The following is a 26,226-nucleotide window of genomic DNA, read 5'->3' as shown; positions in this document are numbered from 1 at the left end:
TTGGATTCCTGATTTCTGGTGCTCCCCAATCTTTTGAAGTTTCCATTCGTCAAGCAGGTTTTATATGCCTTTGGCCATTTTCTCCTGAGAAGAACTCAAAAGCAATTGCCTACCACATATGCCAGTGTGTGGTGTATTGTGGCCTCTGGAAATAATCATCCTTAAGTCGCACAATAAAAAAACATACACAACATTTTTGAAAAACGTCCAGTCCTGAACATATTCAATAATTTAACAAATGATTTAACGACATAAATGTTTATGCAAAACATTAAAATTGTGTATCTCTTGTCTCAATAATGTAGTGGACAGAGCCACGTACTGGGATGTACTTTCTAGGGCGTTTTGTAGAATTCAATGTGTGAATTTTCTCTAAAATATCTTACACAATGAACTTTGCTATACTGGTACTTTTGTTAATAGTTGGACATTTCGATGCATATTCACAAAGGAATATAAAAGAGTGTCAAAGAGCACTCTAGGGGTACTAATTCCCATTACTCATAAAGGATTTTGTGAATTGGCCCTACTATATGGCCTCATAACAACACCCCACTACTCTGTAGTGAGGCATGTAAACATGCCTCACCACAGGCATGTTTACAAAGATTTGATGTTGGGCAGCCCTGTAATTCATGTTGCTACACTTCAGGGGCAGGTTGTTCTGGCCACTAGGTATGAAGAGGAGAGCCCACCACTTCTGCTGCTGTGGAGACGGGGTGTGTAGGCGAGGGTGAGGGATGCAGAGCGTAGATGTCTTGAGGGGTGGTAGAAAACTGAGGCTTTGGTTGATGTCGGCGGTTCCTAGGATGTGTAGAGTCTTGTATGCATGGATCAGCAGCTTGAATTGACATCTTCTCTGTATAGGGAGCCATTAGAGTCTTCTGAGGTGGGGGTGAAGGGTATTTGCCAGGGGAGGTCAAGGATTAGTCTGGCGGCGGTGTTCCGTATGGTCTGAATTCTTTGTAGGAGGATGGTGGGGACCCCTGCGTAGCGAATATTGCCGTAGTCGAGTTGGCTGGTGATAAAGGCCTGTGTGATGGTATGTCTTTTATCCTGAGAGAGCCAATTGAAGATTGTTCGTAACATACGTAGGGTGAAGAAGCAGGCTGAGGACGGTCAGCTGACTGTCTAGGATTGTACTGAGGTTTTTGGCATGTTCGGCGTGGGTGGTTGATGGCCCTACATTTTATGGGCCACCAGGAGTTGTTCCAAGCTGAGGAGTTGTTGTCGAAGATGAGCGCTTTCGTTTCGTCAGAATTAAGCGTCAGGACAATTGTCTTTTATCAACGTTGCAACGCTTATAATACTTCTGAGGAAGTTTGTTCTGGTGGTGGTGGGGTCTTTATGGCGGGAGAGGATGAGTAGGGTGTTGTCTGCATAGGATATGATATTGAGTCTGTGGGACCTGACAATGTCGGCCAGTGGTGTCATGTAGATGTTGAAGAAGGTGGGAAAGAGGGATGATCCTTGGGGGACACTGCAGATGACGTCTTTGCATATGGAGATGAAAAAGGTGCAGACAAACCTTTTGATTTCTCCTGGTGAGGAAGGAGGTGATCTATTTGAGTGTGTGTTTCCTTGAATTCCGATGTGGTGTAGTCTTGTGATCAGTATTTGATGAGATACTATCTCTAAGGCTGACAAGAGGTCGAGTAGTCTGAGTGAGGCCATCTCTCCTAAGTCGAGGAGGGCTTGGATATCTGCTGTTGCAGTTATCAAGGCGGTCTCCCTGCTGTGGTTGCTGCAGAACCAGTTACTTCCTCTTTCTATGAGTGCTGCATTATGCAGCAGACATAGAGGAATATGCCTCTCAGGATTGTTTTGTGCAGGAGGGTGCCATACCTGCACAAAATCAATCCTGCATGTAACACAGGCACCCATGCACCATGGTGCAAGGGTACCTGAGTTGCCACTAGGCAGCCAAAACAGAGCCAGTGCAGGGGAAAAGGCTGGAATGTGCTGTATTTTTTTTAAAATATGGCACATTTCTACCCTTTTCCTGTCGTGCAGTGCAGCAAGGTGACTTGCTGCTCTACGTGACCATTCTCATAAATATGCCCCTTAATTCCGCATGTTGTGCCCTCCATTTTTCAAAGAAGAACTTGAAATAGGAGGTATTAACCTCATTGGAACGTTCGCACGCGGGGCTAATTTCCCCGCTATGCTGAACGTTCCAAAAACGGGTGCGGCCGTGACGAGCTGAGCTCGTCATGAGGACAGCTCCGCTGTACTCCATGATGAGCTGAGCTCGTCACCAGCTTGCGGGCGCTGCGCGCGGCCCACCCCCACCCCCCGCAGCGAAGGGGTTAAGCACACCCAGTAAATAACTCACCCTTCAGTGTCTGTATTTGTGTGATACATTAAATGCTCGACCATCTGCAGCACTTATGCTGAAGGCGATAGTTGCTTTAACTGCATCTGCAATGTTTCTAATATAAAAATCCAGATAGAAGTGCCATAAAAAGAATGGCAGCTACCTGCACTGGGCCTGAAGCAGTGTAGTCAGTTTGTGTGTGTAGGAAGCACTGCTGTTTAGCGCACAGTAGACCTAGGATGTGGTGTTTTTTGTGGAGTAGTGTCCCACTGATGCCGAAGAGTGCTGTCTGTTAGTGTCCTTCATGTGTCGTGCACTGCTGGTATGTGTTTGTCCCTAAGAAGCTGGGACTTTATTAGGTTAGTATCCTTAGGCAGCAGTGATGTGTTTGAGCTTCACTGAATGTAACTGTCAATAGTGATAACTGCAGGACAAGAATGAACACCAATCACAACATCAGAACAACTCTCCCTTGCAAACCTTTGCATAAACCCCCTGTTGTTGTCCATAGATTGCAGTCACATACATCTCTTCAACCAAACCCAAAATGAACACTAATCTAAACCCATAAACAACTCTCTGTGATTTTAGTATCCGTTTTCATAGAGCCTACTTGTTGTACAATCATTAAAGGCTTCCAGATAAATACAGACGAAAAACATTTATTTTCCTTTCTGCATATATTTTTAAATGTATATAAAAAAGGAAATTTGGTTGCTTTTTGAGTGATTCTAAATACTCTCTGCCATGACTGCCAGGCCAATAGCTGTGTGGATTGATAGGTAAGGGGGTTAAAAATGAAAGGAATGCATTTTAATAAAGAGGCTTAAACAGAAGTAGATATGCCCAAGGTTGAGACTGAAATGTACATATATTTTCATGTAAGCGCCCTGATTTATCTTCTGAGGGTGTTCATATCACTGAAACCTGGCAGGGTTTTAAACATGTGTGCATATTTATTGGTTACATACATGTGGGTGGAAATATACCAGCTTCAGCTTCATTTTTCCCCCAAAATAAATACATAAAAAAATAAAGATAACATTTGCAAAAAATAAATATGGATAAATACAGACGGAAATGTAAAAAAAAAATACCATAAAACCAGGAGCCCTAATTGTAATGCAGGGGGTGGAAAAACATTTCCTAGGCAAGCATAGAATGTGAGCATTAACGAGACAAGCATGTTCCAAAAAGTCATCTGCTACGGAAGCACTATATGGAAAAAACAAAACATTAGCTTGAACAAAGACAAATGAAGGGAAGGCAGTAAGAAGAGCAAAAACATAAAGAGAATAATGTAATAAAGCTTGTACAGACAAAATAACATTTCTAGCTACATTAAAGAATCTAAAGAGGCGTGAGCAAAAGCAAAATAAATAAATAATTAAATATATGAAGAACACGCACATGAGGCAGACATTCTGAACAAACCAGTTTATTGACAAAAAGGAAGGAATAGTTTACAGCAAGTTGTGGGTAAAGATGAATGCAACTACACTAGGACAATTCCGGTATGACTGAGATAAACTAATGGGGCGAAAAGGAGAGCAAAGCAAACATCCAAGAAGTTGAAAACAAGAACTAATTGATCAGGGGAATGAAGACGAATGCTAGATGACAAATATTAAACTGTGGAGATTGGTAGTAATGTAAGGCAAACTTTATTGGCGACGTTCATGAGGTGAATACTTTGCTGTCTCAGTGAACTGGTGTTTTCTTGGAACCATTTCAGAATCGGTTGAGTAAATTAGGACAATGTTAAAGAAGTCAAATGAATTGTGACCAAAAGGAAAGATAAGAAGAGAGTGACAAATGCAGTCCAGTTAAAGTTCAGTAAGGCTGACACTGCAGCACACAAAAAAATCGATATCTCAGTTAATCACCTGCAATATGGTAATAATACACCACAGAGAAAAGGATTCAATTCAGATGATGGACAATGATCAAAGAGTTCTAAAACAATTTGTTTTAGAAATATCTTTATACAATACCCTTGGAAGCTACATCGGAGTGGCAGAGTTAAGGGCCAGATTACATACACATCCGTTTGTGATTTCCTAATAGCACATTTTTGCGATTTGCTATTAGGAAATCACTAACAGCTATTTACAACAGTGAATTTTACACTGTTGTCGATTCAAGGGACCTGCCTCATTAGTATTCATGAGACATGTCGTAATTTGCAACCCATTGGGAATGGAACTCAAAGGGATGGTGGGGTCAGCAGACCACAATGTCTGTGACTGCTTTTTAAATAAAGCAGTTTTTTTAATGTTGATATGCTGCCCATTTTCCTTAAAGGAAAACAGGATCAATTTAAAAAAGCAAAATGAAAAGTTTCCTTTCCATTTTTTAAGAGTAGGCATTGGACCATATACCACTGCCTGCTCTTAAAAAATGTTGGCACCCACATTCACAAAGGGAAGGGGTGCCACCGCTTCAAGTTTGCGAATGGGTTACCACCTCTTTCACAAAGTCGGTAAAGTATGAATGTTTTGGGACCATATTCCGGTTGCAAAATCATTCATACATGCACCTGTGACTCGTTATTAGGAGGGGACACCCTTGGCACACACCTTCCTAATAGCAACTTGCAAGCACAATCTGCTATACAGTAATAGCTTACAGATTCGCAAATAGGGCTTTGTGCATTTCAAAATGCTTTTCTCAGGTCGCAGAATCGGGCCATATGCGACCTGAACAAACCTTCCTACATCTGACCCTAAGTTTGTATTCTGTTAAGAGGGTGCTGTCAATGCATTTTACAGTGTTTCTGTCCCAAAAGGAAGAAATAACAAGATATTTAAGGCTGCCATATAAATTACTAATGACGTGACTGTTGATATCTGTTATAGGCAAATTATACAAATGACAAGAAATTTAGCAACAATCACCGTAAAAGTGTAGGATCTGGGAGCAATCACCTTTCTTAGCAAAAAAAACAATGTCAAAAGCCAATATAAAAACACAATGGATGCTGGTGTAAACAGAAAAAACATAGTAGCAAGAAGGAAGACTGTTACTGATCAAATATAAAAAATATAAATCTGTGGTGTGTATTGCATGGATGGTTAGGGATCACTTCTTGGAAGATCCATTGATAAAGTGCAACAAATCTAGGGGAATTTGCCAAAATCAGGAAGAATTTGGCCTGAAACAGTTCCCAGGGCATAGACCAGTAAAAACTTGTAAATGTTAAAAATAGATGCCTTGACAAAGTGTCTAACAAATGTGGCTACCATACACTTAAGTACCAGTGGTGCCTGTGTAAGGTGGAATATTTGAAAGTTCTCTGGCTAAAAGCAAGGGAATATTTACATCTTTAGCTCAGTCAATCTGTAAAATAGACCAAACAGTGACAGGAGCCCTAAAGAACTAATACTACTACAAGATGCTCTCGTACAAAATACATTTTTAAAAAACGTTTAAGACAATGGACCATTCCTGGTCCTGGATTCATATATTTCCTTCTTCACCTCAAATATTTTCGAAGATGTAGCAACTTATCAAATAGAAGTGGCATCTCTTTATAAAGCATATGAAGTGAACCTTCACATGATTAAAGATACATTTTGAGGGACCTGACACATTTTTTTTTCTAGCCCAATTGCACCACAACAAAGCAAAACAAAACAAGAACTGAAAAAGTCAGTGCCACCGAGTAGCACAGCATGCATCCTGATACTGTAGCCAAGGGACTAGGGGCCATCTCCTAAGTTCTCACACAGTGCAGTGTAGTAGCCGTAAGTGCTGCGCTGAGTTGCGTGAGAAGGAAAAAACAGGAAGGACCCCAAATGTATTGAAATATGGCATTCTTCATCCGTCTCCTTAGCGCCAGCACTGAAATCATCTGCCATGCGCCACAGACACACCTTTGCGCCATGGTGCAAGGGTGTTCTCTGTGATTCTAGCCTAGGTTTTGTACTGGAAAGGTACAGAATACCATGCATAGACTGACTTCAACCCTTTTCCGACTTTGTATGTATGCTGTACAGTGCAGCACACGTACAAAGTTGAAAAACAAACGAGAAATGAAAGCATTTCTCCTTCCTTGCGCCTACTTCAAAAGGGCGCAGTTTTCTGACGCTAAACCCTGTCTACTTCGTTTACTAAATTGGGTTTAGCGTCCAAAACCTTGGGTGGTTTCATGGGGACACCCATGCATCACCAAGGTATGCCCCCTTGGCGCTAAGCAATGCAGCTGCTGCGCGTTACTTTCACATTATTTCCAGCACTAAAGAGGTTTAGCGCTGGAAAGTAAATTGGAAAAAAAGATTTTAAGCCGGTTTGCATCCCTTTTGTGATGCAAACACGGCGTACAATCTTAGTATATCTCACCCTGGGTTTAAGTGAGTGGGGGCAAATTGCAAACTTGACAGGGAATTCATTAACCAAAGACATTCAGCCACATTCATCAAGCGAAATGCGCTCGCAAAAGGGCCAGATTCTGAGAATCTGGCCCTTTGCGAGTGCAATTTTTGCATTTGGGATTCATCATCCCAAATGCAAAAATCGCTAATAAAGAATTCGCAAATTTGCGTGGATTAGCATTTAAGGAATCTCTATTAGAGATTCCTTAAATGCTATTCATGAAACATTTTAAAATTGCAAATTCGCAATTTAGGACCGCTATTTACCACGAAGTCAAACCTCGTGGTAAATAGCGAAAACTTAGAAAAATGCATTTAAATGCATTTTTCTAAGTTGCATGTTGCGCACACACATGTCCAAAGGACATGTGTGTGCGCAACACCAATGTAGATTACATTTCAGGGGTGCTTCAGGGTGTCCTTTGGACACCCCTGGCACCCTTGAAATCGCATCCTTATTTGCGATTAGCAAATTGCTAATCGCAAATAAGGAATTACTCCCTATTCATTCCTATGGGACTTTAGGCCCTCAGGATTGAATGGGGAGTTATTCCTTATTTGCGATTAGCAATTTGCTAATCGCAAATAAGGAATGTGTAGGAATCGCAATTTATTTAGCGATTCCTACATGAATCCCGTTTTGGAAGTCCTTAATAGCGATTCCTTAATAATCGCTATTAAGGACTCGCAAATCGGGACATTGATGAATCTGGCCGATAATCAATTTTGTTTGTTCAATTTAAGGTATGTTGGTAAAAATCTTTCCCTTTTTCTGTATTTGGGTACACTGGCGTCTCTATGGGGGCCCAGATTTGGCCCAGTTCCCAGTACTTTTTGTCCTGTATGAAAACCAACACAGAAAAAGACACTGCAGCTTGTCTCTCACTAATCAGTCCACGCCCTTTCACTGTAATGCAGTGGTGTTTGCAAGGTGGGGCGGGTACAGAAAGTAGGCTCAGCACCAACATAAAAGTGGCCCCCACTTGTGAATTAGATAGCCAAAAAAGTGGACCACGTTTGCACATTGGGGCAGCTTGGAACTTGTAAAAGCAGACTGTATAAGGGTTTTGCAACTTCTGGGACAGGGCATGCATTTGTGCTTGCTGCAGGCAATGTTTGTTTTAGTCAGAATAAAAAACAACAGTAAAACCGGTTCAACTGACCATAAACCAAGGCTATGTTTGGCCAAAAAAACGGCCCACACACTGACCTGTGAGACCAGCCTGTCAGGCAATGCCTGATTGCCTTATAGGCCAGTTTGAACTGTTTTTTGCAGAACGTATTTAACTTCGACTTTGAACATGTAGGAATTAACATTTTATTCTCTTTCTCTACCACCACCCCCCCCGCCCTCCCATTGGTGCTTGTTTTGTAGTCTGGCCCCGCCTGTTTTGTGTGCCTCCCTACAATTCACTTACAGACACGCCACTGGCAGCCTTTGCAGATCTGCAACTATAAAGTGTCTGTGACATTCAATTAGTCACGCTTTACTGTTGGGGATGTAATGTGGAAAACTGGTTTTGTGTTTGTGATTTGATGTTTGTAGGTCTTTACAGTGTATTGTGATTTTATAGGAGCAAAAAACAAGACAGTTCACATGGTTGGAAGTGTGCTGAATGAAAGTTGAACACGATTTCACTTCGCACCTAACATATGCCTTAACACTTGCTAATTCACAACTGTTAGCTATACTCAACTGAAAGTTTAAATTCATTTTTACTCAAAGATGGTCCATGTTAGTTGTTTTAGTAATAGACCAAAGTAAGGGAACAGTTTATAAATGCAAAGAGTACATTCATCACAATGATGCAGTTCCATGTAATTAGAAATAACATTTATTAGAAGAAGACCTCTTTAGATGGTGTTCTATAACACTTTAATTCCTAAATTATAGCAAAGCTTATATAATGAAAGGGAGCATACAGGGAGGAGAAACAAAACATTTCCCTTTACCCAGTCATTCATCACTGACAATTATCAGCATTCTAGAATGTTGCCTTGCTCCATGACGTGTGTTTGGGCATTGAGACATTGTGACATCATTGAGATGATGACCTATTCAAGGTACTAAGGGCCTGATTTAGAGTTTGGGGGTTACTGCGTCACAACGTTGACACATATAGTGTCCGATAATGCACTTGCAATGAGACTGACATAGGAAAGATCTGTAACCCATACCCCAATCTCTAAATCAGGATTTAACCCCTTGGGCGCGGCCGCGATTCTGCGCCTGTGCGGCCGTTTTAAAGAGTGGGCGGGTTTATGACGGCCCCCAGCCGTCATCAGCACACGCCCACCGTGATGCATGACGGCTGGGGGCCGTCATCAGCATGGAAGGGGTTAAGTAAACGAGTAAAGCCAACATGTTTGCTCTGGAAAGTCAACCCTGTTGAACAAATAAGGCTTGCTTTTAAGATAAGAGATGTTCTGAAATTTGTTTTGATGCACTTTTTTCGGTGCTTCCGTGCAGTCTATAATAATTTATAACAATAAAACTGATTTTTAGTGTTGAGATTAAATGAATGATCCTCTGTTTTGAAATGTTATTAGTGTAATGTCATCTGCGTCTTCTCAGCAAGGTCTCTGAGTTTGTACAGCTGTGCAAGGTTTCCTTTCACTATATTTTATCTAGTAGATTTAATGTTGTAGCCCTTCCAATACTATACCTTTAACTCTTTCTAAAGGGACCTAATACCAATTGATATGCATGGCACAGGCAGTGTAGGCATGTATAACATGTAAAGAACACCAACGTGTAGGGATTCAATATTGCCTTGATAATTCCAGCTCCCTGATAGGTCAGCAAAACATGGAGCGCACTTTGCTAAGTGTGCATTAAAGAACAGGGAGAAATTTAAATAAAATAAAGCGTTAAAGAGTATATTTGTCTCCCCCAATAAGAACAACAAAGTAGTAATACACCAAAAGCTAATAGGGTACTATTAAACTCATAGCACAGTGAGCTGCTATGCCTAGTGTTTTGGTTAAGGAAACAGGGCAGGGAAAATTTGTGGTGTTGGTGATTCACTAAATAGACCAAAAGAGATAGGAGGAATAAGTAACGTTTAGTCTAACCACTAGTAATTTCTCCGGAAAGCATTGCACCCCAATAATGTTTCACCTGCTCTGCCACTCTAGACAGAGGTCTGGCTTATGCTAATCAGTCCTGAATATTTTCCTCACAGGAGTAGTCCATTCCAACCTGCTAGATCACACAAGCAACCAGAGACCTAGCTAATCTGAATAAATGCCCTTTTGGAACCCAGAGGCAAGTGAAGGAAAATGTAGGTATCTGGTCTTGAACAGTTTTTCATAAAAAATTACTGACTTTTTTTTTTTACAGAGTTTTAAATATAACGCAAATTTGACCCATATTGGGTATCAGAGCGCTTTACATAGCACCAGTTGCATTACATGAGGACACATTCATTTTTGTTAGGCACAGGGAGATTACGTGATTTGCCCAGAATCACAGGATGTTCAGCGTCATTGCCGATGCGTGAACCCAGTTCCCCAGATTCGAGGTCGACCGCCCTTGCAGTTGGGCCAACTCCTCTCCCCGATACCTTGCTTGTATTAGAATGTAAAGCAACATTTCCAATAAGCTACAATATCTATTAATATTGTAGATCAAGGACAATGGTCTCCGGGTACAGCAGTAGAATAGATACATATTCAGTTTTATTTATGACCACCACTTTTGTCTCCAGAAACAGCTAGGCAATGTGTCAAAGATAGAATTTACTTAATAGAGTAAATTGAATTGGGGTTTAACCTGATCAGTAAAGGCTTTGTTCAAAATATATAACAACTTAGCATCTAACAAGGTCAATGACTTAACTACAACAGAGTTAAAGTCCCTGTACCACACAAGCACATCATGAGAATTGCTGTTAGTAGCACAAGTAAAACATGCTAAAGCACTCAAAAAATGTAACAACTTTAGATGCTATGAGAAACATTTCTTCTTTATTATTTAAAAGCCATTGCATATTTGCCCCAAACTGCTACAAAATAGGTTTTAAAATGTTATAGGTTGTATGCACATTTGGTGATTTAATAAAGTGACATATCATCCAAAAAAATTAATAGAAAACAGTTGGCAATGTGGGCTGGTCAACCATAAATATTGTTCTCCTGACTGCAACTCATAATAATCTAATCATAAGAAGAAGAAGGAAACGCTTTAATACCAAAGGATTTGGTGTTTCTGAAAACTGTACTGTTATTCAATGTATGATAAAGATAAGCAAAATATCAAATATGATCCGAGATTGCAGTCTAAACGCTCCCAGCTCACTACTCTGGAACCCAAAAAGAATTAGTGGTGAATTAGTATAGTGAAATTTGAGTTAAATTGAGTGGTGGAGATCTTAGCCTGTCGAAAAGGATAATGGGGGATAGAAGAGGGAAGAGTCTAGAAAGTGTTTATTGGGAGATCATAGTAGTAAAATGATGATTGGGATGAGTATAAGGAGTGATTAAAGGTAACATTTTAAGTCCTGTAACTTGAATCTTAACTGGGCGGTAGAAATTGACTTACACCAAGCTCTTCCTGTGGATTGGTATCTAGTGGTCTCAGAGATTTGTTGCGTAACAAGATGTATAGCGGGTGTAGAAGGGTAATTGTATGTATATCTTTACTGTTAATTTGCTACTTGTTCACAACAAAATATACAAACATGACCTGATCAATCTGATTGGCCGAAAAATAAACTTGCCGCCACTTTTACAGAATGTAATGGGTTCATAAATATTCGTGAATACTGCATTGCATAAAGTAAGGATATCTAATGGTGCAGAAAGAAGTTTGCCTGACCTGAGTAAATTGTGATAAATATAGAATGGCTGATGCAGTGTTTTTCTCCAAGTTATCTGTCGATCTACATGCAGGATACCTTACTGCCACAGTTTTCATATTGAGATCCACTGGATCTTCAGATCTCGACTGTGAGAAATGGGTTCTTGTTTCTGTACCCTCACCACACATTTTACCAGTTTTTTTATGCAACTTTGACTGAGGTGTATTGGATCCCTGCTAACCAGTTTCCCAGTACCAGTGTTCTTTCCCTAAAACTGTACAACAGTTGGCACAACTTGAGCAACCTATATAAGTCCCTAGTAAATGGCACCCCTGGTACATAGGGCATTGGGACTGAAGAGGGTCCCCTAGGGCTGCAGCGCCAATTGTGCCACCCTAAGAACCCCATCAACACGACCATACACATTGCCATTGCAGGCTGCATGTCTTGGTGCAGAATAAACCAAAGAGTCGACATGGCACAAAGCTCTGTGTACCATATCCACATACATTGCGTGAGGTATAGGTAAGTCACCCTTACTGAAGGCTTTATAGCCCCAAGGCAGGGTGCATTATATCCCATGTGTGGATATACCCGCAAGAGCAAATATGACCCAACAATATTAAGTCCATTCTAGGTAATTCTAAGTTCACAGGGAAGCCATAGAGAGAACATAGGCTGGATACTTATCGTCATGAGTTTTCTAGCCCCATCATGGCTTCACTGTACCCTAAGATGTTTGGTACCAAACATCTTTTCTTAATAAATGCTCACTGATGACAGTGTTGGATTTATTAATAAATGCACACAGGAGACTCTTTAGAGGGTCCCCATAAAACTTACCAAGCACTGATGTAGTCTCTGACTAGTGTCAAACAGCCTGCCACCACCAGATATGTTTTTCACCTCATGGGATGGGAGTCAACACTCTGAGAGGCCAGGAACAATGCCTGCTCTGGGTGGAGGTGCATCACACCTCCTCCAGGCCAGAATGGCCTTCCAGGGTGGTAAGCTTAAAAGGCGATGCCCCCTTTGAAATGTGACCAAGGCATCTCTAGATAGTGGAGGATGCTAACCCCCCTTTTCGGCTCCACATTTGGTGGGAGGACAAGCTCGAAAATTAGTTAAATTAGGAGATGGGTCCACATTCAGCCAACACCACCCTTAATGTGAGGCAGGTGATGTGGAGCCCACTTTTTATTTCCCTCCATCTTGGTTTGTGGGGGAAATAGCCAATTATGGTAAGGGTAGTTCCCCATCCTACAGGAAGTGATCACTTAGAGGGTGTAGACTCCTAAAGGTAGGTAAACCATTGGCTACTATCTGTCACCCTCTTTAACGCGCATACATTTAGTATTTAGGTGGCATCCCTGGACCCTGAACTCTGATTCAACAGACACACAGAAGAAAAGGACAACAAAGACCTGCAGCAGAAAATTGGTGCAAAACCCTGTCTGCTGCCTTAAGGTTTGGACAATTGTGGTGTGCAGTCTCGTCCTGCAACTGTGAGGTCTCCAAGAACCCTGGAGCTCCTCCAGCCTTCTACAAATCACCGACAAATTCCCTTGGAGTACAGGTACCCGTGAAGTCCAGTTTGTCGACATGCTGCTCATCGGCGACTCTGATGTAGCACCTGAACCAAAGCAGTACATCAGGTCCAGAGGATCAAATCTTTCTCTCAACCAAATTTGGATATACCAGGGTCTACTGCAGTGCCGCACCAATACCCAGGGTACCAGACCCCCTGCAGCATATAGTGAGATGAACTCGAACTGCCCTGGAAGCAAGCAACTGTTGAGAGACAGTGAGAACCCCTGAGACCCACTTTGTGAGTGGCCCAGCTGTCCAGGAATAACTTCTCCAAGCTGCCTGACTATTAAGACATCTTGATGCGCACCGCCCAGCCGACCTATCTGCTCTGCAACTGGCCCACCCGGCTTTGGTAACGATGATCCAGCTATGCTCCCATAGTCCTGAGGCCCTTGCAACCTGCTCCCAACAAGTGAGACCCCCCCAGATATATATATAAGTTACTTTGTGCATTGTGTTTTCTAGTAGCCACCTTCTTGTAATGCACTAGCTACCAACTACTTCACTCCCTTCTCTCGGCCAAAACCGGGACACTCTCGAGAATCTGCTGGTGGAATATTGGGCCTGGCCTAGCTGCTTATTTAATTCCTGAAGGTGAACCTTGAAATCCACCTGTGTGATTTTATGTGTAATATTTCTAATTTCTCCTATTGGCTTCAATGGTGTGTAATTGTCCACAAAAGTAATTCATTTCATAAACTTTGAAATTCATATCTCTAAAAGTACTTACTGTAGAATGAAGTTCATGGTCTGTGAAATTATATAAAAATCTGTGGTGTTTTTATAAATTGGTCTGGGATTTATTTCTTGAGTGGTTGTCTCATTTATTGCCTCTGTGAGTCCAACAAATGCTTAGCACTACCCTCTGATAAGCCTAACTGCTCGCCCACATCATCACAAATATATCATTAGCATTATCTACGTTTGCCTATGTACGCCAATCTGGACTCTGTACATAGTGTACTTTGTTTTAGTGCAATGTGTAGAGAGCCAGCGTCCTACATCGACTGATCCATTTATATAGTTTAAGGGTGCACAGCAGGGCTTGGGGATCATTCTCCCATGATGGAGAGGATGTGAGGTTAACTGAAGGGGATCCTAACATTCCAACGGTTTTTGTGTTGCAGGATCTGTGGTTGCACATTCAGATCTGTGGATTCCTTGAAACTACCCAGGTTAGTTCTTAGCTTTCACCGATTGAGCCCTTTCAAGAGCCACAGATTTAACAAAAAGAACAATTAAAATGGAAGGTTGAATTGATTGAATCTGCCCTTGGGACAGACAGCTAAATGGAGCTCAAAGGCACACGCATAATTGGGGTAGGGGCAGGATACGTTTGTTTGGCCTTGTGCAGCAGGTGCCAGGGACACACAGGTTGGTTGCATATAGTTTTTGCCATGCTCTGTGCCCAAAGGCTGTTCAGCTGTGTATCCAACGTTCCAGAGTGGCAGGGGCTGAGTACAGGGTATACCTAAATATTTTGCCCTGTTATGTTATGTTAATTTAATTTGTTTTTGTGAATCCCCCCGGGAGTGGTATCTCAGCACTAGGTTAGATCACAGGCAAAGAATAGACGCTGAGTCAAAATGGCACTGTCTTGAGCAGTTCCCTGAATTGATATGGCCAGTACTCGTTCAATTGTGATGTGGCAAGTCATTTCAATACAGGGAGCTAAATACCTTCCACCCACTGTTGACCTTCTGATACGTAGGCCAGTGAGAAAAGCCTGATCACTGGATCTCAAGAGCCTGACTACACAAAAATACTGCAAATGATTTTAACATAAAACTAAAAAAGAAAGACATGAACTTCACTAGATAAGATGAGCCATGCAACCATAATTCCAGCCAAGTTCTAACCTTACGTGCGACCTTCATATCTCCAAATACTAGCCATAGCATCTACAGGCAAGGTATGCGGATCCGCCAGTGCTGGATAACAAGCACTGGCAAAGCCAATGGATCCTGCCTATTTGAGAGTTATTGTATTTACCAATGTCTTTTAGCCATGTTGCACAACAGCATGACAAAATGTTAGTGGCATATTGTACACGACAGTGAAGTAGAGTGGGGTAAAGTGGTATGGTGTGCCATTGAGTTGCATAGAGTATTATAGAGTGGCATTAAGGGGTTATAGTGTAAAGTGGCGTAGAGGGGAGTTGCATGGAGTGGAGTGGCTTGGGGCTGAGTGGCATAGAGTAGAGTGGAAGTGCATAAAGTGGAGTGCTGTAGAGCATAAAGTGGAGTGCTGTAGAGTAGAGTGTCATACAATAGCAATGTGTACAGTAGAATGACTTAGAGTAGGGTGGTATTGAATAAAGTTGCGCAGAGTTGAGTAGAGCGGCCCAGAGAAGAGTGGCATAGACTGGAGTGCCATAGAGCAGAGTGTCATAGAGTGGTGGTAATAGTGTAGCGTGGCATAGAGTAGAATTGTGTGGGGCAGAGTGGCATGGAGTAGAGTGGCATACAGTGGAGTGGGATAGTGTAGAGTGGCATACAGTAGAGTGGCGTAAAATACAGTGGCATAGACTAGAGTGGAGAGACATGGAGTAGCACAGATCAGTCAAACTCTTCCCACTTTTTGATTTCTTAAATCTTAAGTTGTCCAGCTAGCCTAGAGCATTGCTCTTGTTAGGTGATTTTAATTGTTTTATGAGCATCGGGATGGATAAAACCAACATAACCGCCATTCCGTATATAAATAATACCAGACAGGCTATCAAGGACCTCACCAGAGTGCATGGGCTAGTTTATCTCTGGCACAAATTTTATCAAAATACCTCTGCCCCTCATGGCCATTACTCTAGGATTGATATGATTTTCACGGCTCAGGCCCTAGTCAACAAATCTAGATTAGAGAGTTGCCCAAAGATCACCTCAAATCATAATCCTCTATTAATAATACTTCATACTGATTGCATCAGGGGTAACTTGAAAAGACAGAGCTTATCTAGATCTTTATTGTTGAATCCTATGTATATCAGAAAAATTTATGCTGAGCTTAATTTATTTATCTTTTTAAATATTGGCTCCTCTGCACCCCTTGTCATCTGGGATACCTTAAAAAATTATGACTGTGCGGTTACTTGCTGAGAAGCGAGCAGATGCACTCCAGGGCAATGCTGACAAATATCTTTGATGAGCCAGAAGTCAAAGCGAAGTTGATAAAATGCCAGAACTACCTGAATCGTGTACATAGTAATAAAGTGGCTGCTGCCTATCTTAATGGTCTGGTCGGCCTGTGCAAGTATGGCGAGACAGTGGGGAAGGTTTTGGCTAATAAAATTGCTCAGAGTAGACATCTGACTGTGGTTCAATGTATTCAGGATGGCCATGGCAATAAATATTATGATCCTCGGGAAATCTTCAAGCATGTTAGGCTAATTTATCAAGAACTTAATACTGAAACCTGTCAGTCAGGCTCACAGATAATAGAGGAATACATTTAGACAGCGAACACCTGCAAGAGAGCCTTAAATGGTTCCAGTGGCCACTTCCTTAGGCATCAAGATTACCACTTGGATCAGTCGCATCCTTACATTGAACGATGAACACATGCTCTGTCAGTGCACCTTGAAGATGCAGGCATGGAATAAACTTCCAATAAGTGTAATAGGCAAGTGTAATATAGCGAAAATTAACATCTTATCTACATTTTTATGTCTTTTTTGTGTTCTTCCACTGTGGGTCCCTGATTCTTTTTTTTCAGATTGGAAGGAGTGGTTGGTAGCTTCTTGTGGGGATATAAACCAGCTAGGCAGGCAGTAAATTTGTTGAAACTTAATACTCTTAAAGGTGGCTAGGGGCTACCGGATTTTAAGAGCTCTATTTGAGTCTCTTTTGGACCTTATCTATGTTCACTTGTTTTGTTGTTGACCGTAAGGCTTTGTAATTCTTATCTGTATCAGATCCTTGTGGGCAGTGACTGGGAATTCTTACTGTGTAGTATAGCAGATTTTATTTATTTTAAGCGGGTCCCTTTTAAGCTACTCATCGATGATAGTGGAATCTGGTCTCAAATATGCATGGCTTTTAAGATTCTGTCTCTGCATTGATAGATGCTGCTTTGGAGGAATACTTTGTTACAATCTATCTTCCATGACTCGTTTTTAAAGTCATGGCTTGTCGGTAATCTCAGCTTTGCCAGATAAATATTCAATTCTCAAGCCTTTTGCTCCTTTTATGACTTGCAAACTTCATATGACTTGCAGCATAATTAAAAAAAATATATCTATAGGTCAGTGAATATTTTAACATAGGTTTCCCATTGTGTCTGTCAAGGAATATTCAGAGCTTCTTACATATCTATATAATACAGAATGGTGTTTAAGTATTCTTTCTTTCTATTGTATCCTCATTGGGGGGAAAAGACGATCTTGCCTTTTGCCAAGTAAACGGAGTTTAAAGATAGGATCTGAAGTGCAGGAGTCTGACTCTGTATCTGCTTTGGAAGCTATGTATTCCTGTTACATTTGTGAGCTTTAAACTCCAACAGTTTAAGACTTTATGTATGCTGTATTACACCCCGGAGAAAATATGCAAGTGGAAAAGGGATTCAACAGGTACTGTGGGCTGCCCTCGATGTGGGCTTCAGGTGGCAGATATTTTTCACATGTTTGTCAGCAGCCCACATTTTGCATAATTTTGGGCTGGTGTCATGTCACTGGATTTCTTACTCAGTCTTTAAACTGTGTCTTGCATCTATTCGCCAGAGATGTCAAGCTAGGCTTCAAGCAAGGTGTCGATGAGTAGATGTTTGCTTTTATTTCTATTGCTCTTGTCACCACTTGACTATGTATAGCTAGAGACTGGTCTATGGCTACACCTGCTATGGTCTACCATTGGATGGCATTACTGGGTCAGGTCTATTAGATAGAGGCAGCAATCATCTGGCTATGGGAAAGAACAGGGGAAAGAATGAGTCTCCGCTTTTTGCTAGTTCCTCGATTACCTCTTCTTATTGATAGTGGTTAATCCTACTTGTTACACTTTGACTTTCTGTCTTTGCACAGCTCAGATTAGTGTTAATGTGTTGGTGTGTGACACTTCTTACTAATATTCCAAATCCTCCGTTTTCTATCACTTTTTTTCTTTCAATGCTCTTTCCCTGGCATTTTGTAAAATTGAGAAGGCTACACACTTAGAAGATTGTTAATAATATTTATTTAACAGGTTACTAAAGTTACATCTAATCAACAAGCCTGGGCCTTAACTGTCTTCACTGGAATCCCGAGCACAGTAGTGTTCCAGATTCTACATGAACACATCAAGATGCCACACATCCCCCTTCGTAAATATTTCAACAAATATGCTGTCAATAAAACAAATAAAGAACAATGTTAACAAATCAAATATAAATAGATTAGAAGAGAATTGTTTTTTACAGATATAAGGATACCAAAACTATACATAAATAACTTTTGTATATAATAAGATATTATCTAAAAACAAATGTAACAACAGTGCAAACCTCAAATATGAGTAATTGATCATAAATGTTTCTTGATAGTAAGAGGCCAGGATATTACAAATAATATCAATTGTCAACATAATAATCTTTGTACCACACTGGACGTTGACGTGATCTTTGCACATGTTGGTTATATGGAGTTTCAGAAAATGTATTGGTGAACTTTCTCCAATTTCCACTATTATTAGCAGATTTGGAGAAGCCAGAGTTAACAGTTTTATTTAACTTTTCATCAGGCCATAACCACTGCGGAATCCTAACAATTTTGGATAAACTCCAAACATTACCATCTGATAATTCCACAACTTGTCGACCAACACGTACAACTTTCAATGGATCAGAAAACCTAGATTCTCCTGAATTTACAAACCTACCCTTCTTCACACGAACCCAATCATTCATTTTAACAAGAATAGTCTTACCTTGTAATGTAATGTAATGATGATACTTGTAAAGCGCACTGTTACCCCATCTCGGGGTGTCCTGGCGCTGAAGACCGCTGGGGAACCCGTCCTGGCTTTCCCTGTGAGATGGTCCTTTCTGGGTATCTCCAAGGTGAAACCAGGCATCCCCGGCATCTGTGGGGGGCCGTTGTAGAGATGAGGCAAGCTTAATGCCCAGAGTTGCTGAGTGTGATCCCTGGTTAGAGTAGGCACCGAGGCGAGAATTATTGAGTCTGTTGACCCTGGTCCACGACCCTGCCGCGTCGGGAATTGAACCCTGGTCCCGGGCCGTTCTCTGCTTCCGGGTCTGCCGCCTCTAACCAGTGAGCCACACCACTCCACCTTGAGATGTATTACCTTGAGAATTCCGAACAGATCCACTCCTTTTATCATCCTTGTCAATAAACAAATCTCTCATCCACATCTGATTCATGTTAGATACACACTTTCTTCCCCTCATTTTTTCAAAAGGAGTTAAATCACCCATACTCCTAGGAGTATTTCTTTTGCACCAAAGAACTTCACTTATGGTTTGTTTGCAATCCTTTCCATTAGACATCGCTAATTGTAAACATTCTTTAAATACCCTAATCAATCTTTCCACAATTCTATTACTTTGTGGATAGTACACAGAAGCACGTTTATGAACAATTCCATGACGTTCCAGAAACTCTTTCATCTCAATGGATACAAATTGTACACCATTATCAGTTGTGATGGATTCAGGAAAACCTTCTTTTTCAAAAACGTCATTTAAAAATTGTATCACCACTTTAGAAGTAATACTAGAAACAATTTTTACTTCAGGTCACTGTGACATTTGGTCAATGAGTATGATGGCATACACAGCACTTTTATTAAAGCACATGGGGCCTGCAATAGCCAATTAAACAGATTGCCATGCACAACTAGGCCTAGATATTGGAACATTCTCATAAGCAATGATTTTCTGAGATTTGTCACTTAAACAACATTCCATACAATCTCTGACCTTACACTCTATGGCTTTATCCATAGTTGGCCACCAAAATTCACTTCTAACCTTTCTTTTCATGCTTGTCATGCCTGGATGACCTTCATGAGCCATATCTAGAATACACTGTTGTAAATCACATGGTACAACTAACTGTAAACCTCTTACTAACACCTCATCTTTTAAAGACAATTCATGTGCAATCTGAAAGAAAGGTAACAAATTCTCTGATAAATCAGCTTTTCTGGGCCTTGATGACTTTACATATTTCACAGCCTTTTAGACGGTAGAATCGTTTTGGCATGACAATTTCCATTCCTTTTCCTGTATGCATCCTTTTGACATCTCACAAATAGAAATGACATTTTCCCAATCAATGTCTTCCTCAACCACATTGTCGTCAGGTACAGGTAATCTTACCAGACAATCTGCCAATATATTTCTAATCCCAGGTATGTATTCTACTTTGAAATGAAAGTCTTGCAACTTATACTGCCATCTTGCAATTCTTGATGTAGCCTTGCCACATCCCTTTTTTGTGAACAAATCAACTAAAGGTCGATGTTCTGATCTGACTTTGAAAATAGTGCCATACACATATTTTCGAAAATATTCAATCCCCCACCAACATGCAAGAGTCTCTTTTTCTAAAGTAGAGTATTGAAATTCTACTCCCCTCAGTGGTCTGGTTGAAAATCCAATGGTGACCAAATGACCTTTTGATCTTGCATCAACACCGCACCAATCCCCACATTACTTGCATCTGACACAATTATTGAGTTATATGATGTGTCAAATGTTGCCAATGCAGGTGCAGATGCAATACATTTTTTTAAAACTCTGAATTCTTTTATACATTTGTCGTCCCATAAAAATGATACGTTTTTTTCATTAAATTTCTCATGTGTACAGTCTTGTCAGACAATAATGGTATATATTTTGCGTAATATTCAGCAAGTCCTAAAATGGATCTGAGCTGATCTTTATTTTCAGGATCAGGAGCAGATTCAATGCCTATAATCAAATTTTGTTTTGGAGAAATGCCACGTTTTTCAATAGAGTGACCCAGATAATCAACAGATGATACACCAAATTTCCATTTTTCTTTAGTAAGTGTTAGTCCATTATCTTGTAAAATGCATAAGACTTTGTGTAAAATATCAGTGTGTTCAGACGCATTTGAAGCAAAAATTAAAATGTCGTCTTGAAAATATAAACGTTCTCGATGTTCTTAAACAAATTGTGCATTACTCTTTGAAAAACTGATGATGCCGAAATTAAGCCAAAAGGCATTCTTTTATATCTAAAAGCACCCTATGTAGTAATGAATGAAGTAAGATGTTTACTATCTTAGTGTAAAGCATTCTGGTGGTAGGTATAAGACAAATCAAGAGTGGCAAATATGGACGCACCTTTCAATTTCGTGAACATCTCACCAATATTTGGTAATGGATGTCTGTCAACCCACACATTATTGTTCAAATCTCTTAAATCGACACATAATCTTACTTTACCATTAGGTTTGTGTGTGACTACAACTGGGGACAGCCACTCAGAGGATTCTATCTCCTCAATTACATCAAGATCACAAAATCTTTGAAGTTCATTTTTAACTTTTTGTATTAGATGTAAAGGGACATTTCTAACCTTATGCACCTTGGGTACAGCATTTTGTTTAAGTATAATTTTATGAACACATTTCTTTAGAAGCCCCAATTTTGAGGATGAAAACACACTAGGAAATCTCCCTTCCCATTCTGCTGCCGGGTCAGACTCCACATGTAAAATTAAATCTAAATACCCTAATACCTGATCTGAGTGATTGGGATCCAGAGTGATCATTAAATCTCTTTGCTGAGGCCACCCCAGAAGACAAGAACCATCTTTTGCCACATACACTTTAGATGAAATAGTTTTGCCCTTGAAGCTTAAAGTAGTTGTGAAAAACCCTAAAACATCAATAGGTTTCTTACCATATCCGACTAACCTAATATCAGGAGGTGATAGTGAAATGTTGGAAAATTCTTTTAACCATTCTTCTCCAATGAGAGTGTGTCTGGCACCAGAATCAGTCATAATTCCTATATCTTTACCACCAATAACCACAGTACAGTATGGTGTGTCTTTAGCATTGATATTAACCTCATAAACAGTCAACAAATACTCCTCATCATCATCATCAATTCTGACTTCTTTTACATTCTCATCATTTTGACCTTTACGATCAAAACTTCTATTTTTAAATTTGTTTTTGTTTCTGCACATTCTGGTATAGTGTCCTTTTAATTTACAGTACCTACACACTTGTCCCAAAGCTGGACATTTCCTGTTGTTAGCCAAGTGGCAAGGAATTCCACATTTAAAACACATATAGTCTTTTTTATCTTGAACACCTTGGCTTTTGCATTTCACTTTGCTGAAATTTGATTCTTCAGGATAGCTCTTTTTTATTGCATTTACTTCAGATATCTTTTGCTCAGCAAGTTTTTTTAAACCCAGTTTCATATCTTCAAATCGATGAGCAATATCTAAAGCCTTGTCCAAAGTTAGATCCTTCGCAGCCAGCAATTTCTCCTGAAGCTTGACATCAGCCACCTTATGTACCATTTGACCATGAAAAGTAGAGACATTGCATTTTGACGCCACAATTCTTAAATCATTCATAAATGAATCTATTGATTCATTAACTTATTGTCCTCTACTAAGAAACTTACGACGAGATACAACTTCATTAACTTTTTTTATGTAACGTTTATCCATTTGCTTGATAGCCTCATTAAATACATCAGTGTCATCTTCAGATGATTATATTTTATTATTACTAGGTGGCAGATGACTTAAAACGTGTCTTCCTTTAGCACCTAAACAATGCTTTAAAATAGCTAACTTTCGTTTATGCGTATAATCCTCTCCATCAAAGGCTTCAGTATAAGCTCAAAATCCTTCTTTCCAACATTTCTACTCCAAAATAGGCTCTCCAGGAGATGGTAGAAAAGGTGCAGGAGCACTAAAATTCTCCATTAAAATTTAAATGTTATTGTTAAACAATGGCAAGAAATTATGCAATATCTTATGACTATGTATTTGTAATGAAATACAAAAATATTTACACCACCTAACATATAATTTAATCGTTTTTCAAATTATACATTGTATAATACCTAACAATATTGGTATGATATATAGTTTATGCTGTATACTCCAGAATTTTGTTATCAGCTTTGTAATATTGCAGAACACATATAATCCACTTAGTATTCACTTTTGAACAAAACTAGTGTCATCCAGTACATGCCATAAACCTCCTGTTAAATCTTTGCACCGCATTGTACTTGACACAATAAATTTTTTGTTTAATGTCTTCCAGTAAGTTCTTGACACAATAAACGCTTTGTTTAGTGCCTTCCAGTTCACGCAATGTTTTTCCCTTTCAATTAGACTTTATCGCGATGAACTTGACACTAAAATGCTTTTTAAAATGGCTGTGACTTTGCATCTGTTTTTTCCAATTCAAAATGGCCGCGACGTTATGACGTCATGCGCTTTCTTCCTAACGCATGCGCACATAAATAGAGTTCCGATAGCCGGGGAAAGGCTTAAAATTGGATAACTTCCACACCATGTGTGCTCACAATACACGGTTTTCTTACCACGACTCCGGACAGCTTTGCCAACATCTCGGACCACATCTTGAAATGATTTCACTGAATTTGCTTTTCTTGAATAAAAAGCAACACGATCTGCATACCGCAGGACTCCAGGCTCCTAAGGTACCATTTTCTGATCATTGCCAGTGTAAAGTTGAGGAGGCAACAAGCTTAGAAGATTAGTAATAATATTTATTTAACAGGTTACTAAAGTTACATCTAATCAACGAGCCTGGGTCTTAACTGTCTTCACTGGAATCCCGAACACTGTAGTGTTCCAGATTCCAGATGAACACATCAAGATGCCACACATTTCTCTCACCATCCCTTTTTATCTTTCTCTGTGCCCTCTCTTCTCTCCCTGCAAGTAGCTCTGTTGCTGTTCCATATGTTACTGTGCTATTATATATTGAGTTTAATCTGTAGCTACTTGATAGCTTGAATTCTTCCCAAATAAAAACATTTAAACAAATAGTGGTGCAGATTACAGTAGTAATAGTAGTAGTGAGGCAGTGAAAAGAGTGCTATAAAGTGGCACTGTGTGGAGTGGGATGGTGAAGAGTAGAGTGACGTAGAGTGGAGTAGCGTAGATTGACATAGATTAGCGTGGCGTAAAACATAGTGGCATAGAGTAGGGTGGAGTAGAGTCACATGGAGTAGAGCGTTGTAGAGAGGAGAGGCACAGATTGGCGTAGAATAGAGTGTTGAGGGAATTGTGTTGAGTGGAGTGGAGTGGAGTGATGTGGTGTAGAGCAGAGTGGAGAGGCATTGAGTGGTGTAGAGTGATGTAGAGAGGAGTAGAGTGGCATAGAATGGAGTAGAGTGGCATGGAATGGAGTAGATTGGCATAGAGTGGAGTAGAGTGGTATAGAGTGGAGTGGCATAGAACAGAGTAGCTTATAGTAGAGTGGCGCAGATTAGAGTTGCGTAAAGTAGAGTGGGATAGAGCGCTATAAAGTGGCATTCTTTTGAGTTGAATAGTGTAGAGTAGAGTGGAGTGGCATAGAGTGGAGTGGTGTGGAGTGATGTAGAATATAGTGGTATAGAGTAGAGTGGAGTGGCATAGAGAAGAATGGAGTGGAGTAGAGTGGTGTGGAGTAGGACAGTTATCGTTGTAAGCAACTAAAGAGCCAATAGAGGTTGTAGATGTGGTGAAACCAACATAAATAAGAAGCTACATGCCTTTGTTAAAAGTAGGAAAGCATGTTGCATGTCCAGGAATAACACTGAAATGTGTATAAAATAAAAAAAAAGTGAGCTGAAGGACAAAGATGAGTAAGAAGAAAGACGGACGAAAAAGAACACATGTAGTTGGTGCATGCTCGGGGGGGGGGGGCTTACACAAGAAAGGAATGGAAGTCTACAGGACCTAAGCAATCAAAAGATTGGAAATGAGAGCGCAGATGAAAATAACTAATGTTATGCAGTGGGCATTTTGTAAGCCCAATGAATTGTAAACAATATGTCTTTCAGCTAATTGCACTCTGTGGGTGAGACCTAAGAACTGTTCTTTTCACTTTGCAGTCGCAGTCGTTCCATAATTGCTCTCTGGGGTCCTAGGTTACCATTGCTGCAACTTAGACCTCCCTTTTTATCCTTGAAAATACCCTTACAGTGCATAATGATGGCTGTAACATTTTTCAGTTATAATGAGTTAATTCGATCCCTCAAATAGGTACATAGCAAATTCGACGATGAAACAAAATACTCTTCAATCAATTCAGATCTTGTATCCTCAGAACATTCAAGGAGCTAGATTTAGGAATTCTGGGCCATATGTAGGTAATTTGTGTTTTGCGATTCTCAGATTGCGAATTTTGGGGAATCGCAATTAGAGAATCGCAAAACGCAATTTAGGTAGGATTAGCACATTTTTTTGCGAATCCCACTCATTCCTTATTTGCGAATCGCAAATTGAGATTCGCAAATAAGGAATACCTTCTCATTCATTCCAATGGGCTAGAAGGCCCATAGGAATGAATCGGAAGACATTCTCAATTTGCTATTCTCAATTAGAGAATCGCAAAGTGAGAATGCAATTTCAGGGTTGTAAGGGCGTCAATAGGACACCCTTTTGCACCCCTGAAATTAACATGTGTGCACATGTGGCCCACATAGCACTTTGAAAAATGCAAAAAAGTGAATTTTTCAAAGAAATCGCAAAATACCACCAACATGAAGTTGGTGGTATTTTGCGCTTCCTTAAGCCAAAATTTGCACAACGTGCGTGCTTCATACATTGCATTTAAGGAATCGCAGTTTGCAATTCCTTAAATGCAATAGCAAAATAAGGAATCGCACATTTTGCGATTCCTTATTTTGCATGTGGGTTTTTGTGTGCTACATAACACACTGGCCTTATTGCGATTGCAAATTGCGAGCGCAATTAGGCTTCCTACATATGGCCCAATGTTCAAAGCTTTTGCTATTGTAAGCCCACATCATATCTTGTTGTAATGCAAACATCTGAAAAACTACTGAATGGATTCTCACCAAACCAGAAATAGGCATTTTCTGAATGAATGTCTACCTGCATGCAAAGTGTTGTGACTTCCAATTTTTCTGGCAGCGGAGAATCTATTGCAGCTTAATATTAACTGCAGAATTGCTTT

At 40.2% G+C, this 26,226-nt stretch overlaps 2 protein-coding genes across 2 annotated transcripts in view; both read right to left on the bottom strand.

Annotated features, from left to right (window-relative positions):
• The window catches only part of SLC2A2 (solute carrier family 2 member 2), a 176,598-nt gene that overhangs the window by 65,624 nt on the left and 84,748 nt on the right, over positions 1 to 26,226 (bottom strand). The gene's annotated exons all lie outside the window — the stretch shown is intronic.
• Positions 16,752 to 22,921, bottom strand: LOC147684055 (uncharacterized). Its single transcript, XM_086944416.1, has 2 exons — positions 19,337 to 22,921; positions 16,752 to 18,973 (listed from the first exon to the last, which is right to left on the bottom strand). Exon 1 carries the CDS (start codon positions 22,629 to 22,631, stop codon positions 21,318 to 21,320), a length of 1,314 nt encoding a protein of 437 aa, XP_086800542.1. The 5' UTR covers positions 22,632 to 22,921; the 3' UTR covers positions 16,752 to 18,973; positions 19,337 to 21,317.

The sequence above is a fragment of the Lissotriton vulgaris genome, chromosome 11, assembly GCF_964263255.1.
Source record: "Lissotriton vulgaris chromosome 11, aLisVul1.2, whole genome shotgun sequence".
NCBI lineage: Eukaryota > Metazoa > Chordata > Amphibia > Caudata > Salamandridae > Lissotriton > Lissotriton vulgaris.
The sequence above is the reverse complement of the archived record's forward strand: the minus strand, read 5'-3'. Positions and strand labels throughout refer to the sequence as shown.

Excerpts from the sequence above, each read along its gene's own strand:
- LOC147684055 (XM_086944416.1), bottom strand. The coding sequence starts at position 22,631 with ATGAATGATTTAAGAATTGTGGCGTCAAAATGCAATGTCTCTACTTTT.